This window comes from Ambystoma mexicanum, chromosome 5q (assembly GCF_040938575.1).
Source record: "Ambystoma mexicanum isolate Mex_15411 chromosome 5q, UKY_AmexF1_1, whole genome shotgun sequence".
Lineage (NCBI taxonomy): Eukaryota > Metazoa > Chordata > Amphibia > Caudata > Ambystomatidae > Ambystoma > Ambystoma mexicanum.
In genome coordinates this window covers 1342859809-1342876978 of record NC_090933.1, presented here as the reverse complement: position 1 = coordinate 1342876978, position 17170 = coordinate 1342859809, and the positions used below count along the sequence as shown (strand labels likewise).

At 52.9% G+C, this 17170-nt stretch overlaps 1 protein-coding gene across 1 annotated transcript in view; it reads right to left on the bottom strand.

The window, feature by feature from the left end:
• Window positions 1–740: 740 nt before the first annotated feature.
• The window catches only part of LOC138498115 (uncharacterized), a 116694-nt gene continuing 100264 nt past the window's right edge, over window positions 741–17170 (bottom strand). Inside the window, exon 2 of the mRNA XM_069621973.1 lies at window positions 741–3611. Within this exon, the coding sequence (XP_069478074.1) occupies window positions 1910–3601 (1692 nt within the window). The 5' untranslated portion in view covers window positions 3602–3611 and the 3' untranslated portion in view covers window positions 741–1909. The remainder of the gene's footprint in view (window positions 3612–17170) is intronic.

Sequence of the window (17170 nt, the reverse complement as noted above, 5' to 3'; positions counted from 1 at the left end):
TTTTCATTCCTTCAAGCTCTGGCTAGGGGTCACAGGTAGTTCGCGTTTCATCCTTCTGGGGGGTTTGGAGGGGCCTCTTCGGTGTATGTTATTTTTGGCATTTTAGGGTGCCCCCACGGGCTCTGCATTCAGGAAAGGCTGTTCGCCCTCACAGCGCAATTCCACTGTTACCACTGGAGCGCTGCATTCTGCTCCCTGCAGTGAGTGGGGCTCTCCAAATCCTAGTGCTGCCTTATAAGTGCCACATGGGTGCTCCTGGCTGCAGAGCGGTGCTGCTTCAAAGCGCTACATCTGGGATACCACATTAGGTGCCACATCGAAATATACCACACAGGCGCAGCAGCGCCTGCATCTGTGCATTACAGTGATTGCTGGTCATGCCGTTCTTCTTGAGTCTTGGGAATTGTAGTCCAAAAAAACCTGAATGGCCAAAGGTTGCAGACCCCTGCTATAGAGGGGAGAGGGAGGGGGAGCTCCTTCAACAAGGAGAGTCCAAAGGAATTATGCTGGAGAAATGTGGAGGACTGCTGTGCAAGTTGGGGGAAAGGGCGGATGGGGGTAATGCACATTCTTACCTTAGCAACGCTTCTAAACCCCAACTAAACGGGGGAGCAAAGGCGCATCGAGGACACGAGGGCATCGAAGGCATGAACAGTAACAGAGGGGCAAGAAAGGGCTCAAAAACAGCCTTACTTTTATATCACTGCCCAACAACCTTCCCAAAAAAAGATGGCCGCCTACACCATTAGCAAGCGCAGTTTATTGCAGTATATGTGGCAAGTGCAGAAATGAATCTGAAAAGATTATCAAGCAAGTCTATAAAGTTGCAAATATGAAGAAGAAATCCCACCATGTTCTGGTTTTCATGAGAACATTGCCACTGTCGCTGAGTCCCGGTGGTAGGGGGCACATTGTTGGGAGGGAGTGTACGAATAGAGCAACCAGCAGCAAAGGCAACCGCTGCAACCTTACTTGCGGCTTCGTAACATGCTTCCTTTAATGAGGCTTCCGTTATTGATAGAGGAGATGTTCCATAAAGGAGTATTTCCTTATTTTACAGACCGTCACCCTGGAGTTCTCCTCACTGGAGTGTGTCTCTCTGGAATGAGTCTTATAGGAGTAGATCTTTTAAAGTGGGTCCCACTGGACTGGGTCTCATTGAAGTGGATCTCGTTGAAGTTGGTCTCACAGCAATGGCTCTCATTGGAGGAGTTCCATTGGATTGGGTGACGTTGAAGTAGTTTCCATTGGAGTGAGTCGCAGTTGAGTGTATCGCTTTGGAGCATGTCTCTCTGGAGTGGGCCTCATTGGAGTGGATCACTTTGGAGTAGATGTTACTTGATTTGATTTCATTGGTTTGGGTCTCATTGAAGCGGGTGTAATTGGAAGGATGCCAGTGGAGTTGGCCTCATTTGAGAGTGTCTTTGGAGAGGATCTCACTGTGTTTGGTCTCATTGTCATGGGTCACAATGGGGTGGAGCTCATTGAAGTAGATCTCATCATAGTGGCTATAATCATAGTGGACCTCATTGGAGTGGACCTCATTGGAGTGGATCCCACTGAAATGGATCTCATTTGAGTGCATCCCTTTGTAGTAGATGTTATTGGGCTTGGGCTCATTGGAATGGGGCTCATTGGAGTGGATTTCATTAGAGTGGATCCCACTGACATGGATCTCATTTGAGTCTTTCCCTTTGTATTAGATGTTATTGGGCTTGAACTCATTGGAATGGGGCTCATTGGAGTGGATTTCATTAGAGTGGATCCCACTGACATGGATCTCATTTGAGTCTTTCCCTTTGTATTAGGTGTTATTGAATTTGGGCTCATTGGAATGGGGCTCATTGGAGTGGATTTCATTAGAGTGGATCCCACTGAAATGGAACTCATTTGAGTGTATCTCTTTGTATTAGATCTTATTGGGTTTAGGCTCATTGGAATGGGGCTCATTGGAGTGGATCCCACTGACATGGATCTCATTTGAGTGTATCCCTTTGTAGAAGATGTTATTGGGCTTAGGCTCCTTGGAATGTGGTTCATTGGAGTGGATTTCATTAGAGTGGATCCCACTGACATGGATCTCATTTGAGTGTATCCCTTTGTAGAAGATGTTATTGGGCTTAGGCTCCTTGGAATGTGGTTCATTGGAGTGGATTTCATTAGAGTGGATCCCACTGAAATGGATCTCATTTGAGTATATCCCTTTGGAGTAGATGTTATTGGGCTTAGGCTCATTGGAATGGGGCTCATTGAGGTGGATCTTTTTGGAGTGGACCTCATAGATACCCTGGGCATTACTAATTTCTGGATTGATTTCTTCATGACTAAGTGCTTCATGCATTCTGCACTTGACATGGCTGCCATACTCTCCTTGGGTGCGGGAAGATCCGGAGACTGTCACTGTGATCCTGGCTCTGCGCACCAGACTCTCCATGAAGGCTCGACGGATGTATCTTTCTGGGAGACACTCTTCCACTGGGAATAGAACCTGTGTGATTGAGGAGGGTTGTCCCGGTCTGCGTGGCCCATTGATCTGGATCTGATAGTTGTAATTGCGGATCCCTCCTGAGGTAGTGAAACCCTGAAGATCCAGACGCAGGTGATCTGTATGTATAATATTGGATGTAGGCTGGTTCCTCAGGAAGCCATTGTTCCAACGTCTGATCACCTGATAGGCTGCTTCATCATAATAAGAACCTCCATCTGCCAAATCGGTGGTGGGTTGTGCATGAAACCGAGTTGTAACCTTGTTGCCTCTGTCAATTTTCTCACAGACCAATTCATTGGGTGGATCTACAGCCAATTCATTGGGCAGATCTAAAGGTAATTCATTGGGTGAAATTACAGACAATTCATTGGGTGGATCTGCAGCCAATTCATTGGGCAGATCTAAAGGTAATTCATTGGGTGGATTTACAGCCAATTCATTGGGTTGATCAGCAGCCAATTCATTGGGCAGATCTAAAGGCAATTCAATGGGTTGATTTACGGCCAATTGCAGGCCCGCAGATATTACACGACAATCATTATCCCTGACTATCCCGCAGTAGTCCCAGGAATAATAACCAGAGTAGCACCAGTAATAGTCTTTGCCGTACAAGCCACAAGGGTGGTTTGCGTTGCAGAGTGCATTCCGGTAGGTCATACCAGACAGGGGTGAGCAGTAATCCCAGCCGTCTAAGGTGTTGCACCAGAAGTAAGATGTGTCGCCAGCTCTGCCGCACTCATCTTGACAGAGTGTGCGTTTTTTGGAAGTAATGTAGGAAACAACCTTTGGCCGAACTAGCCCGCAGTACCCCCAGCTTCCATCTACTGTGTAGCACCAGCAATAGGACTTGCCATGGTAGCCACAGGGGTGGTCTGCTTTGCATTGCTTGCCATAATAATCTCTATTTGGAGAAGGTGAGCAGTAATCCCAGCCTTCACGGGTGTAGCACCAGTAGTAGTCAGTGCCTTTACCATGGCTGCAGCCTTGGCACAGTAGGTCATTTCTTGAGGCAAAATAATCAAAGTCGACACCTTGCACTTGCGCTTTTTGCAGATTGAGGCAAAGAATTGCGGACCACGATAGAACCACTGCAGCATTTAAATAGCGCCCCATCCTGTAGGTCCTGAAACACAGAAACGGAAAGAGGTCTTAGAAAGACATGGTGACAGTCAACAGCATTCCTGACAACACATAAACACCAATGGGAGAGCGCAGCACTGCATGCTGTGTGCTTAATATGCAAAGTCCATGCACCACTGCATGCCGTGTGCTTATTATGCAAAGTCAATGCACCACTGCATGCCGTGTGCTTATTATGCAAAGTCAATGCACCACTGCATGCCGTGTGCTTAATATGCAATGTCCATGCACCACTGCATGCCGTGTGCTTATTATGCAAAGTCAATGCACCACTGCATGCCGTGTGCTTAATATGCAATGTCCATGCACCACTGCATGCCGTGTGCTTAATATGCAAAGTCAAGAGCCACAGATTTAATTCAGGAGTGTCGAGCTGTGAATGACCTTCATTGCATGCAGCTGTCCACAGATGCAACCCTACACTCCAAGCACAGGAGCAGGATTGCTGGTGCACGTGGAGGGTGCAGAAACTCTCTCAAGATTCCACAAAGGACTAAGAATTCCTGTGATCACAGTGGGCCTCATTGCAAGTACGTTGATGCAGGTAAAAGAAGGCAATTCTGTCACCGTCACTTTACCACCGCATTACCTGTTAGGCAGAATCATATGCAGTACCCTTTGGGAACACTACACACAAGTGCAAGTACAAATTCACCTTTGGTACAAGCCTGTACTACACAGAAATTTGGTAGCAGTGGTCGAGCAGCCAGACTTATCTCAAGGGTAAACTGAGCAGTATCGCAAGTTACACAAAGGACAGTAATTACTATGGTTCAAGCAAACACTGGCTCAAGGTTTCTGAGTAAAAGAATATACATTTATTTGCACCATCAGTTATAAAACAGTTCACTTATATAAAGCAGCAGAAAATAACAATCTTAATACACTACACAACACCCATACAATTCTGGACAAGTTAGGCTCAAAATGAAGTGTGAGCAAAATGGCACTTCAGCAATTTAAAAGGGAGGGAAAGACAAGGTTATTAAAAATCAAGCAGCTCCAACACATAATAGGCAGGGCAATATAGATAAGGCTTACTATAACTAGGATTCAAATCAATATGCATGGGCCAATGTTAATGGTTCAGAGTCTTTGCAGAGGATCACACAGTTTACAGTAGTTCCCGGTTAAGTCTTTGCCAAGAGTTCAAAATGAAGTTGGTCGAAAGTTACTTAAAAGAGTAGAGAAGGACAAGTCCTTAGATTGGCAAAAGATTTCAAACACTTTCACCGTGGTCGGACGGAACGAACGACTGGATTTGAACAGGAACTTATAAGAAGAAGAATGCTGTAGCTGAGGCGGATGTTCCTGGCAGGTCCTGCAGGCTCACGGTTCCTGAAGCGACTGTCGGACTGACAAGAAGGAGGAAGACTGGAGCAGCAGAGCAAAGCGACGAATACGAGGTGCGCTCCTTAAAACCCAAAAAGGGTCCGGTCCTCCTGGCTATCCGGTTTACTGCAGCGATGCAGAGAAAATTCAAACAGGAGCGGGAGGCCTTGCTTGGTGTTTGGTGAACTGGTTGGTCCCACCAGCACAGGGGAAGAAGATTCCTTTCAGATCTCCTCTGTCGTTGAAGTTTGTTGATCCGGACCCGCAGCAGGGCTTCACCGAGAGGTTCAGTAGATGCAGTTGTCCTCTTCCTTCAGCTTCTCTTCGGTTCTCTCGATCCAGTGGCAACTCTGCCTTCCAAGTCCCAGAGACCTGCTTCGTTTTCCATCATTCACACAGCCTGGCTGACAATCACAAAGCAGGGTGGCAGTCCTGGCAGGGCAGCCACCTAGCCAATCAGACTAGAGTGCGTTGTGGGTCTCCAAGGAGACCCTGTGCAAGGGGCCTCAAACCCCTCCCTCACATCCTGTCCAGCCAGACATTCAGGCGCCTAAGGAGGGCTTCTGCGCAGACGCCCGTCAAAGGACGGCGAACAAAGGAACCACAGCTGGTTTGGCGCGCAGAGTAAAACACGAGAAAGACCTTTCTTCTAAGAAATGGTGAATAAACCCAACCAAAATCAAAATAAAATAAAAGGGGTCCAGTGGATTACGCTTCGAGGCTACCACCATAGCCTCTAACAGTACTAAGGCTATTTTCATAGTCTGCGGTAGGAAATAAATGGTAGATACCACTGCCAACAGCCAAATCTTAGAGAAAGGGGAACAAAATAATGTTCCATGAGAAACGGACAAAAAGGGATAACTATTAACCCTTCCAGTACTCTATTGTAAGATAGTTTGTACTGGCTCTGTGAATTTAAAGAGACTAGTTAAGTGAATGGCAACTTCACATGTTCTGGGAGACAGTAGTCAGTCCCAGAAAATGGAAAAAGTGGGAAGTCTGAAAAAGACAACCCTGTGTCACTGCACTAAAGGTCCTGTGTGACACACAGTAAAAAGATGATGCCTATGGAGTAGGTGAAGCTCCATAGTCTATGAACACAAAAAGTAAAACACACTGAAAAGGAAAAGTTCAAAGCTCCAAAATATAGCAAAAGAGCTGGAGGGCTCTAAGGTAGAGGGAATTTAGCAGTTGGGTGAGAAATCTCCCTAACATCACCGCACCACCATAATATGCATTCCGTGGTATTGCAGAAGCTTTACTTCCAGTAATTCTTCCACCGTACTGCCAAAAAGTGGTGGAATTACTGCCGGCGTAATTCTGACGAAATCACCATGGAGACCTCTGGACTCCACAAAAGGGACCCCACCACCACTCGTAATCCTGTGGTAAACACATGGGGTAAAGTGGCGGTAATTGAGTTTGGCGGTAATTGAGTTTGCCAGTGATTCAGCAGATTTACCACCAAATTACCACCAAACTTGTAATGAGGCCAGAGGGCAAATTATGGCTCCATTGATAACCATAACTGGAGAATTACTGTTATTTTTTTAGATTTGTCATTGTAACATAACATTCTCTCAAAAGGTGATTTTTCAGAATGTGTATATGTATCTGTTATTGTAGGTTACCACCTACCTCTCCTAATGAACGGTACTTTGAGTGAATGTGTGACCCTGCACTGGCACTGCACCCAAGACCTGCCCTCATTCCCAGTGCCCCTTGGTGCAGAGTCCATGCAGAGTGTCCTGATCCCACTCCTCACTGTCACTGTGCCATGCTGTGGTCTGTGGCCAGCCTAAGGGCAGTCTCCCTCCAGGCTGTGTCCTGCCCTTTGGCCCCGGGCCCGAGGCGGAGTCCATGCAGAGTATTCTGATCACACTCCTTGCTGTCACTGTGCCATGCTGTGGCCTGTGGCCAGCCTAAGGGCAGTGTCCCTCCAGGCTGTGTCCTGCCCTGTGGCCCTGGGCCCCGAGGCAGAGTCCTTGCAGGGTGTCCTGATCCCACTCCTCACTATCACTGTGCCATGGTGTGGCCTGTGGCCAGCCTAAGGGCAGTGTCCCTCCAGACTGTGTCCTGCCCTGTGGCCCTGGGCCCCGAGGCAGAGTCCTTTCAGGGTGTCCTGATCCCCCTCCTCACTGTCACTGTGCTATGCTGTGGCCTGTGGCCAGCCTAAGGGCAGTGTCCCTCCAGGGTGTGTCCTGCCCTGTGGCCCTGGGCCCCGAGGCAGAGTCCATGCAGATTGTCCTGATCCCACTCCTTGCTGTCGCTGTGCCATGATGCGGCCTGTGGCCAGCCTAAGGGCAGTGTCCCTCCAGGCTGTGTCCTGCCCTGTGGCCCCGGGCCCGAGGCAGAGTCCATGCAGGGTGTCCTGATCCCACTCCTCACTGTCACTGTGCCATACTGCGGCCTATGGCCAGCCTAAGGGCAGTGTCCCTCCAGGCTGTGTCCTGCCCTGTGGCCCCGGGCCCCGAGGCAGAGTCCTTGCAGAGTGTTCTGACCCCACTCCTCACTGTCGCTGTGCCATGCTGCGGCCTGTGGCCAGCCTAAGGGCAGTGTCCCTCCAGGCTGTGTCCTGCCCTGTGGCCCCGGGCCCGAGGCAGAGTCCATGCAGGGTGTTCTGACCCTACTCCTCGCTGTCACTGTGCCATGCTGTGGCCTGTGGCCAGCCTAAGGGCCGTGTCCCTCCAGGCTGTGTGCTGTCCTGTGGCCCCGGGCCCCGAGGCAGAATCCATGCAGGGTGTTCTGACCCCACTCCTCGCTGTCGCTGTGCCATGCTGCGGCCTGTGGCCAGCCTAAGGGCAGTGTCCCTCCAGGTTGTGTCCTGCCCTGTGGCCCCGGCCCGAGGCAGAGTCCATGCAGAGTGTCCTGATCCCACTCCTCGCTGTCGCTGTGCCATGCTGCGGCCTGTGGCCAGCCTAAGGGCAGTGTCCCTCCAGGGTGTGTCCTGCCCTGTGGCCCTGGGCCCCGAGGCAGAGTCCATGCAGAGTGCCCTGATCCCACTCCTCGCTGTCGCTGTGCCATGCTGCGGCCTGTGGCCAGCCTAAGGGCAGTGTCCCTCCAGGCTGTGTCCTGACCTGTGGCCCTGGGCCCCGAGGCAGAGTCAATGCAGAGTGTCCTGATCCCACTCCTCACTGTCACTGTGCCATGCTGCGGCCTGTGGCCATCCTAAGGGCAGTGTGCCTCCAGGCTGTGTCCTGCCCTGTGGCCCCAGGCCCCGAGGCAGAGTCCATGCAGAGTGTCCTGATCCCACTCCTCACTGTCACTGTGCCATGCTGCGGCCTGTGGCCAGCCTAAGGGCAGTGTCCCTCCAGGCTGTGTCCTGCCCTGTGGCCCTGGGCCCCAAGGCAGAGTCCTTGCAGAGTGTCCTGACCCCACTCCTCACTGTCACTGTGCCATGCTGCGGCCTGTGGCCAGCCTAAGGCCAGTGTCCCTCCAGGCTGTGTCCTGCCCTGTGGCCCCCGAGCCTGAGGCAGAATCCATGCAGAGTGTCCTGATCCCACTCCTCACTGTCACTGTGCCATGCTATGGCCTGTGGTCAGCCTAAGGGCAGTGTCCCTCCAGGCTGTGTCCTGACCTGTGGCCCCGGGCCCGAGGCAGAGTCCATGCAGGGTGTCCTGATCCCACTCCTCGCTGTCACTGTGTCATGCTGCGGCCTGTGGCCAGCCTAAGGGCAGTGTCCCTCCAGGCTGTGTCCTGCCCTGTGGCCCCGGGCCCTGAGGCAGAGTCCATGCAGGGTGTTCTGACCCCACTCCTCGCTGTCGCTGTGCCATGCTGCGGCCTGTGGCCAGCATAAGGGCAGTGTCCCTCCAGGCTGTGTCCTGCCCTGTGGCCCCCGAGCCTGAGGCAGAGTCAATGCAGAGTGTCCTGATCCCACTCCTCACTGTCACTGTGCCATGCTGTGGCCTGTGGCCAGCCTAAGGGCAGTGTCCCTCCAGGCTGTGTCCTGCTGTGTGGCCCCAGGCCCCGAGGCAGAGTCCATGCAGGGTGTTCTGACTCCACTCCTCGCTGTCACTGTGCCATGCTGCGGCCTGTGGCCAGCCTAAGGGCAGTGTCCCTCTCGGCTGCTGTGTCCTGCCCTGTGGCCCCGCCCGGAGGCAGAGTCCATGCAGGGTGTTCTGACCCCACTCCTCTGTGTCACTGTGCCATGCTGCGGCCTGTGGCCAGCCTAAGGGCAGTGTCCCTCCAGGCTGTGTCCTGCCCTGTGGCCCGAGGCCCCGAGGCAGAGTCCATGCAGGGTGTTCTGACCCCACTCTTCGCTGTCACTGTGCCATGCTGCGGCCTGTGGCCAGCCTAAGGGCAGTGTCCCTCTAGGCTGTGTCCTGCCCTGTGGCCCCAGGCCCTGAGGCAGAGTCCATGCAAGGTATTCTGACCCCACTCCTCGCTGTCACTGTGCCATGCTGCGGCCTGTGGCCAGCCTAAGGGTAGTGTCCCTCCAGGCTGTGTCCTGTCCTCATGCCCAGTGCCCCTTGGTGCAGAGTGTCCTGATCCCACTCCTCGCAGTCGCTGTGCCATGCTGCGGCCTGTGGCCAGCTTAGGGCAGTGTCCCTCCAAGGAGTGTCCTGCCCTGTGGCCCTGTGCCCCGAGGCAGAGTCTATGCAGGGTGTTCTGACCCCACTCCTCGCTGTCACTGTGCCATGCTGCGGCCTGTGGCCAGCCTAAGGGCAGTGGCCCTCATTACGACCCTGGCGGAAATCGAAAAACGATGGCGGAAATGCAATACCGCCATCGAATAGCGCTCGGTGCGACTATGACCCGTCACCGCAAAGTACGAAGCCATTAGCGACACCGTAGTGAACGCCAACGCTAACTGCACCAAGCACGCGCGCGCCATGCCAAACCGTAAACACCACCATGGCGCAAGGGTACGCCAATTCCGACCCTAGCGGACATGTACCTAACGCCATCAAGCATGGCGGAATGTACCATTCCGCCATGGTGAGAAGTACGGCATCGCGAATCAACCGTAAACGGCCCCACTGAGTGCCTGTACACCGCTCCCTGCCCACAAAGTACAACTCCCCGTAGGTGCAATGAAGTCACAATGCAACCAGTGAAATGTACAAGTCACCCATGCATGCCAACGAACAAATGAAACACAAGAGGGGCCAATGGGAGCTGCAGGGCACAGATGGCACGAATACAGAAGCCATCCCAATGGACATGACCACAGTCCCCCACCAAGAAACGCACGCAAACACAGGCACCTGTGACCAGCAATATTCCGAAAATCACATCATTCCACCAGTCCACCTGGCTGACCGGCATCTGTTACACAAAACCCAATCCCCCGCCCCTGAGCATGACAACATTCAAACAGTCATATTGGCAGCCCCCATCCCTGACCTCACGGGCTTCGTAGGCAAACGCGCCCAGTACAGTACCACGCAACTAAACTCCGAAGCTGGAACCCAATGCAGATCTCCTCACAATACATCGCTCCCCAAATAGGAATATGCCACATCACTTGCAAAGAAGAACGCTACACGGGCCAAATCAGAATAGAAATTTAATGCACAACAAAATCACCAAGCCCATACAGCCATTAGGCCATGAACTCCAAAACACATTCCACCATTGTGGGCTGCATCCGCAAGAAATGACCAGCCACTACTTGTGTGACGCCCTGTTCCATCATGGTACACAGAGCCACATTCACGTACGAAAAGGCAACATGGAAGCGCACAGAACCGCAGGGCTGTCCCAATGGGGAGGCACTAGTCCAGCTGAAAGGCCGAAATGTTGCTCCGAGCCACCAGTACTGCGTAAGGGCTTGTGGCCCATTGGCGATCGTCCCATAAGATCGTAATGCTGCTCCACTGATTAACACGAAGCAGCAGGTGTCGGGAGTAAAACCCATCTGCAGGAGTGGCATACAGATGGCAGTGGCAAAAGGGGAGGAGATACCTGTCAACCAAAAGAAAAGAAAAAGAACAGAATGGCCATCAGAACTACATTCCAACAACTCACTTCAATGATCACACTAAATCCACAGCCATATGCATGCTAGCCCACTCCAAAGGTTCATCACCACCCAAAAACCACTTGCGACTCATAACTATCTATATCGAGGTGTAAACACCATCACAAACGAGTGTACCTGTGCATGCGTCTGTCAAAACAGAATCCATCAGATGGGATTGGTAACGTGCATGGACACAAGTGTCTGAGGGCGCGTCGAGACAGGGAGGGCTCAACAAGGCCAGATAGACGATGGTCCCACTATGGCAGCCCTGCATCACATAGCGCAGGGGAGGCGGATAGATCCCAAGAAGCCCTGTACATGGCAAACTCTGTATCAAATCACCTGCCCATGCATCCATTCATCATTCCCTCATCCCGGGATTAAAACGCCTGAATATTTACTCACATAACATTAGAAATATCCATTGAGTCTGTGCGTTATGCAGCCTGCAAAATCCACAGTGCCCCAGCCCGTAATTCCAGTGTTGTGAAGTAACATGTATTTGGGAACGTCCGGCCTCATCGCCCACGTCGCTATTGCGCATCCCAAACTATTCATATCAATCATTGCTTCCTCGCCATGGCCCCTGTCTCAAGGACATTGAACAATAGAACGTTATATTTGCAGTCAGACCTGTGGGCATTTCCTCGCCGCTAGCTGAAAACCGAAAGCGCCGCCCTTCGAATTCCTCATTTGCAACATCACGTCGAAGAGGCATCTGTGGCCGGTTGGAATCACTAATTAATCCATCGAGTGCGGCTGTGTGTGAAAATGGCAACTGCCTTCACCCACAAATGGGACGCCCCGCCCGTCGTTGCAACTCGGTACAGTGATGCATGAGGGCCCACCGTTACTCGAGTACTACGTTCCACTGACCCTTCATAAGTCTGTTCGCGACTGCACAGATAGTATGTGAAACAATGGGACCATAGCCGAATGTACATATCAACAAATGTTACACGGCCATCGGGTACAAATACATGATTGCAATAGCAAGATGCCATTCCTCGAATTGCAGCGTTGTGTGCGGGACGTGCTCGGCCAAAGGGGAGAGCAGTTTGCCCAGGTGGAATGAATCACCACAGGTGGAGGCCATACAGCCTGAAAACACATAAATTGCACACCCAGTCTCCTCCCACAACCACACCGAAATGCTACCGGCAGGACTCGCGATGTTGGCCCTGGGGGACATGATAGCACTGCAAGTACTCCAACTCCAAGAGGAAGACGAACACCAACTACAACCGGCCGCACGGAGGAGACGCAGGAGGAGGAGGAGGGCAAGGCAGGGCCAGCAAGGGCCGCCAGCACAGCCACTACCACCACGCAGGCAGCCCGCAATCCCACGCCTCCGAGCACATCCGTTCAACCTCACTGATGAGCAGATCCACACCCTCTATCGTCTGGACCGGGACACCATAGCCGCCATTGTGGACATGACACAGGCTGACCTTGTCAGCATGATAGATAGCCCAACCGCCATCCCACCCCTACTGAAGGTGGTGTCTGTACTCCACTTCCTGGCCACAGGCACCTACCAGCACACAGTCGGACAGTTGCATGGCATTTCTCAGCCACTGTTCTCACGGACACTATTGCAAGTGCTCGATGCCCTCCTGCAGCACGCAGACGACTACATCTCCCTACCACGCTCGGAGCAGGAAATTACCAACACAAAAGTGGGATTCCATGCACTTGCCGGCATACCGGGTTGCATTGGTGCCATCGACTGCACCCATGTGGAATTGGTCGTCCCACATGCCATGGAGGCCCAGTACCGCAACCGAAAACAATTTCATTCTCTGAATGTACAAATGGTGTGTGACTCCAACAGGATCATTACACATTGTTGTCCCAGATTCCCTGGATCAACCCATGATTCTATGGTCTTGAGGAACTCTACAATACCACGCTACATGGAGCGACACGCAGGGAACAGATCCTGGCTACTCGGTGAGTCACATCACATGCATGATAATGTGGGGTATGTGATTCGGCAATGACCTGGCAGGAAGGGGGGGGGAGGTGTGCGTACGTAGCAATGGCATTCCACATCATACGTTTATCGTCCACATACAGGTGATGCTGGATATCCACTGAAGAGATGGCTCCTCACACCAGTCCGGAACCCACGGGACCAGCATGAGGAGGACTACAACCATGCCCACTCACGTACCCGTGTAGTCATCGAACAGGCATTCGGCCTACTGAAGGGTCGTTTCCGCTGCCTCAGCAGGTCTGGCGGAGCACTCCTGTACCGCCATGAGAAGGTTGCAAAGATGGTGATGGCATGTGTCATGCTCCACAACATGTGCGTACGTAGAAATGTGCCCATGCCCCCTGACGCAGAACTGCAAGCACCTGATGATGGTCATGATGAGGGTGGGGATGTGGCAGCACCTCAAGGAGTCTGCGAGGCACCGGAGGGCCGTGACATTCGTCAGCATCTCATTGATGCATGCTTCTAGCACTCACGCCTGGTGGCTGATACATGGACACGGGACTCGTGGCACTGTGTGTGTCTGGGACATGCACAATATGGACTGTACGCCTATGATGGCCTAGTACACAAAGATCAATGTCCACACATCTCATTGGTTGATCGTGCACTGTTTATGGCATATGTGATATCATATTGAACACCCTATCGACCCGCCACCCAAGTGAGCCCAACACACCCCCTCCACCCTCCTACCTCCCCCCCGAACACCAGTGTCCAAAGATGCTCATTGTCAGTGGGCAGTCGCTATTGCAAGCCCCCTCTGCGGGTATCAGGGGCACCCCTGCCTGTGGAGCGCAGGTTCCTCCCAGATCTACGTTGGGGGCTGCCCTGGACGGAACTTGCAACGGATGATGTCTCTGCCTGCTCACGTCCATGCATGTCCCTAAGGGTTTGCGAGAGCTCAGTGAGCACACGGCGCACTGCGGCAAGTTCGGCACATACGTCTTTGGACGTCGCATGCAGTTCCCCCCTCAGGCTCTGGGTGCTACTCTCCATTTGTGCCCTTAGTGTCTCTGTACTTCTCTCCATTTCTGCCCTAAGTGTTTCAGTTGATGTTTCTATGTCTGCCTTAGTGCCCCCACATTCATCGGCATGGTCCTTGAGGAGCGTGGCCAGTTGCTGCTGTTGCACGATTAACTGGTCGAGGGACTGTTGCCTCTGCTGGGCCATGGCCATTTGCGGGGGTGTCACAGAGGGGCTGTTGTCCTCATGTTGCCTTGCCACAGGGCTTGTGGGGGATGGCCAGTCGTCGTCTTGTGGGTGCCCCTGCGTGGTATCCTCATGTTGTACGGGATGGGACAGACAGGGGGATTGGGACAGGTCATGGATGGATCTGACTTCGACATCCCCGTTTTCTGTGTCGGAGCATGCTGCCATCAATGGGGTGTCACCTATGGTGCTGCTGCCACCAGAGGCAGTGCCTTCTGTGGCATCCGTTGGGGGGACCTGTGGTGGTGGTGGTGTGGGCATGCTGGCTGCTGGGGTGCCTGTTGAAGTTCCCTCCTGTGTGCTGCCACTTGATTTGTGCTGCTGCCGTGTCTTGATGCGTGCAGCTGAGGTGGAGGGTCTTTGGCCGTTGGTCTTGGCCCTCTTTGCAGGTGTGCTGGTAGGGGTGTCCTGGAGCTCGTCGTTTGAATCGGACCCTGTGGTGGAGTAAAGGAGGGCGAGCGTTATTAATGGGTCTGTTGAAATTGGAATGGCAATGTATCACATGCATTGGGGTGGTACCTGAAGGTGATTTGGGTCGGGGCCTTGGAGGTGGTTTCATTTGTGTGTGGAGTGAGGGTGCAGTTGTTTGGCAGCCTGCAGTTAGGGTGTGCCTGCTGCACGTGTAGTGCGTTTTTTAGGGTTTTTTAATTATTTATGTATTTATTGTGGGTTTTAACGTGCGCTATCAGGCCGATGTGTGTGGACGTTCTCCTGGACATGTGTTTCTGTTGCACTATGTGGACACATGGTACCTCACATGATTGGACATTGTGGATTTGGCATTGTTTTATTTGGCCCACCTACCTGAATCTTCGGATGTCTGCACTCCTTTCTCCATCCCTCCGACTCCCTCTATGCTCTCCATTCCGATGGTGGAGGCACAGATTTCTTCCCAGGGGGTCAACTTGATGGGTGATTCAGGACCTCCCCCGGTGGCTGTGGGAATGTTGCGGTTGGCAGAGAGTATGCTGCGGACGCGTATCCGCAGGTCGTCCCATCGCTTTCGGCATTGCTGTGGGGTGCGGGGTGCGGTCCCCACCGCACTTACCCGCTGTGCCACCAGAGCCCATATGGCCTTCTTGTTTGCAAGTGCCATCCTGGTCATTTGCGTGGAGAAGACGACGGCAGCATTCTCCTGGAGGGTCTCTGTTAGCACGGTGAGTTCCTCACGGGAGTAGTGGACCTGCCGCTTGCGGTCGCACGCTTTCTTCGCTACTTTTCCCATTTTTCTTGGTTTCGCTAGGGTGGATGACGGGTTGGGGTGTGTCTCTGGGTAGTGTTTTTAGTGGTTGTGTGGTTTTAGTGGTTTTATAGGTGTACGGCGGGATGTTTCCCGTTCCGGGCCCATGTTTTAACTTCCGTTTCCGTATATTTCCGGTCACCGTACTTTCCGGTAGGCGCACACTGCGGTGTCCGCTGTGATGGGTGGCGGTATTGCACCTAGGGCGCCGTACGGCGGCGGTGTGGGCCGTTTTGGGGTCATTTCCGCCATCGCGGACTTTGCACTTCCGCCATGCCGTGGTGCTCATGCCCGATGGGTCGGAATGGGCCGCACTTTGCTCCATCGTGCAATGGCGGAAACGCTATTTACGCTGTGGCGGTCCGGTCAGTCACTTTCCGCCAGGGTCGTAATGAGGGCCAGTGTCTGTCCTAGCTAGCGCGCAGCAGGCCTGCGTGTGGCGCTGCAAACAGAGCAGACACGGAGCTCATGGATAAACGTCTTCTTTATTTCCCTGCATACAGATAGCTCCCCGATCCCGCCCCCCTCACGTCACTTCCCTTTCCCCTTCCTCGTCCCGCCCCCCATCGTCACGGAGACGTCAGCGTGACATCTCCCCTCTTTTTAAACAGTTACCAGATTCCTCGCAACGGGCGGCGGTCTGGTGGGCTTCTCGTCCATTTCCTCTATCCATCGATGAGGTCTGTTCTGAGCCCTTTGTGGTCGTACTTGACTTCACCCTGGGGAGGGTCCACTCCCATCCACTGCATTCACCTCGTCCTGTCCTGATTCCTCCGAGTCCCAATGATCAGCTTGATAGGGATCATCCGATTCATAGGTGAGGTGGGTCTGTACTCGTCCACTCAAACGCCGAGCTCCGGTCGGTGGAAGCTCTTTGAAGTGTGAAGAGTTCCTTGTGACAGATCCCTCTGCGCCTTGAGCGGTCACCATGGAACCCTTCTTCTGGGTGACTAGTAAAGGTTCTTCATGAAATACCGACGTGTACTTGTGCCTTAAAGGCTGGCGTACTGCCACAACATCGCCCACCTCTATGTGGGAGGGCTGCGCCTTCCTGCGGGTGTCTGCATTCTCCTTCATGCGAGCTTTCGCTGCCCCATCTTGCTCTCGTACTGCTTGATCCAGCATCGGTGGTGCAGCGATGTCGTTGGTCTGTGGAATGCGCATTTGCGTATTTCGTCCGAACATCAGTTCTGCCGGGGTCTACCCTGTGGTGCTATGAGGGGTCCCTCAGTAATCTCTCATCAGTTGATTTAGGACTTGTTCATAGGGCTGGCCTGTTAACCTGGCTATCTGTAGAGCTCGCTTTAGGTTGGCCATAAATCGTTCGATCATTCCATTGGCTTGAGGTCACAGGGGAGTGACATTTCTATGGTGGAATCCTAGGTAATCAGCAAATTGTGCAAACTGATGTCCACAGAACGGGGCCCCATTGTCTGTCTTCAATACCTTCGGCACACCATAGGCTGAGAACATGTGGTCTAAGGCGGGGATGACATGGTGGGCAGCAGTTGACGATACCAGCCGCACATCAGGGTATCATGAGTACTCGTCCATTACGGCCAGGACGTATTTTCCCCCTTCGATGGGCCCGAAGAAGTCGGCCGCCACCGCCTCCCATATTCTCTGTGGTAGTTCCGACATGAGTAGTGGTTCCGGGTGACGATTTGGTGTGATCAGGCAGCAGGTAGGGCACGCCTTTAGTGCGGCTTCAACCAGAGTGTCCATGTGAGGGAACCATACCTTTTGGCGAAGCATGCGTTTTGTTGATACCATGCCTCGGTGAGTCTCGTG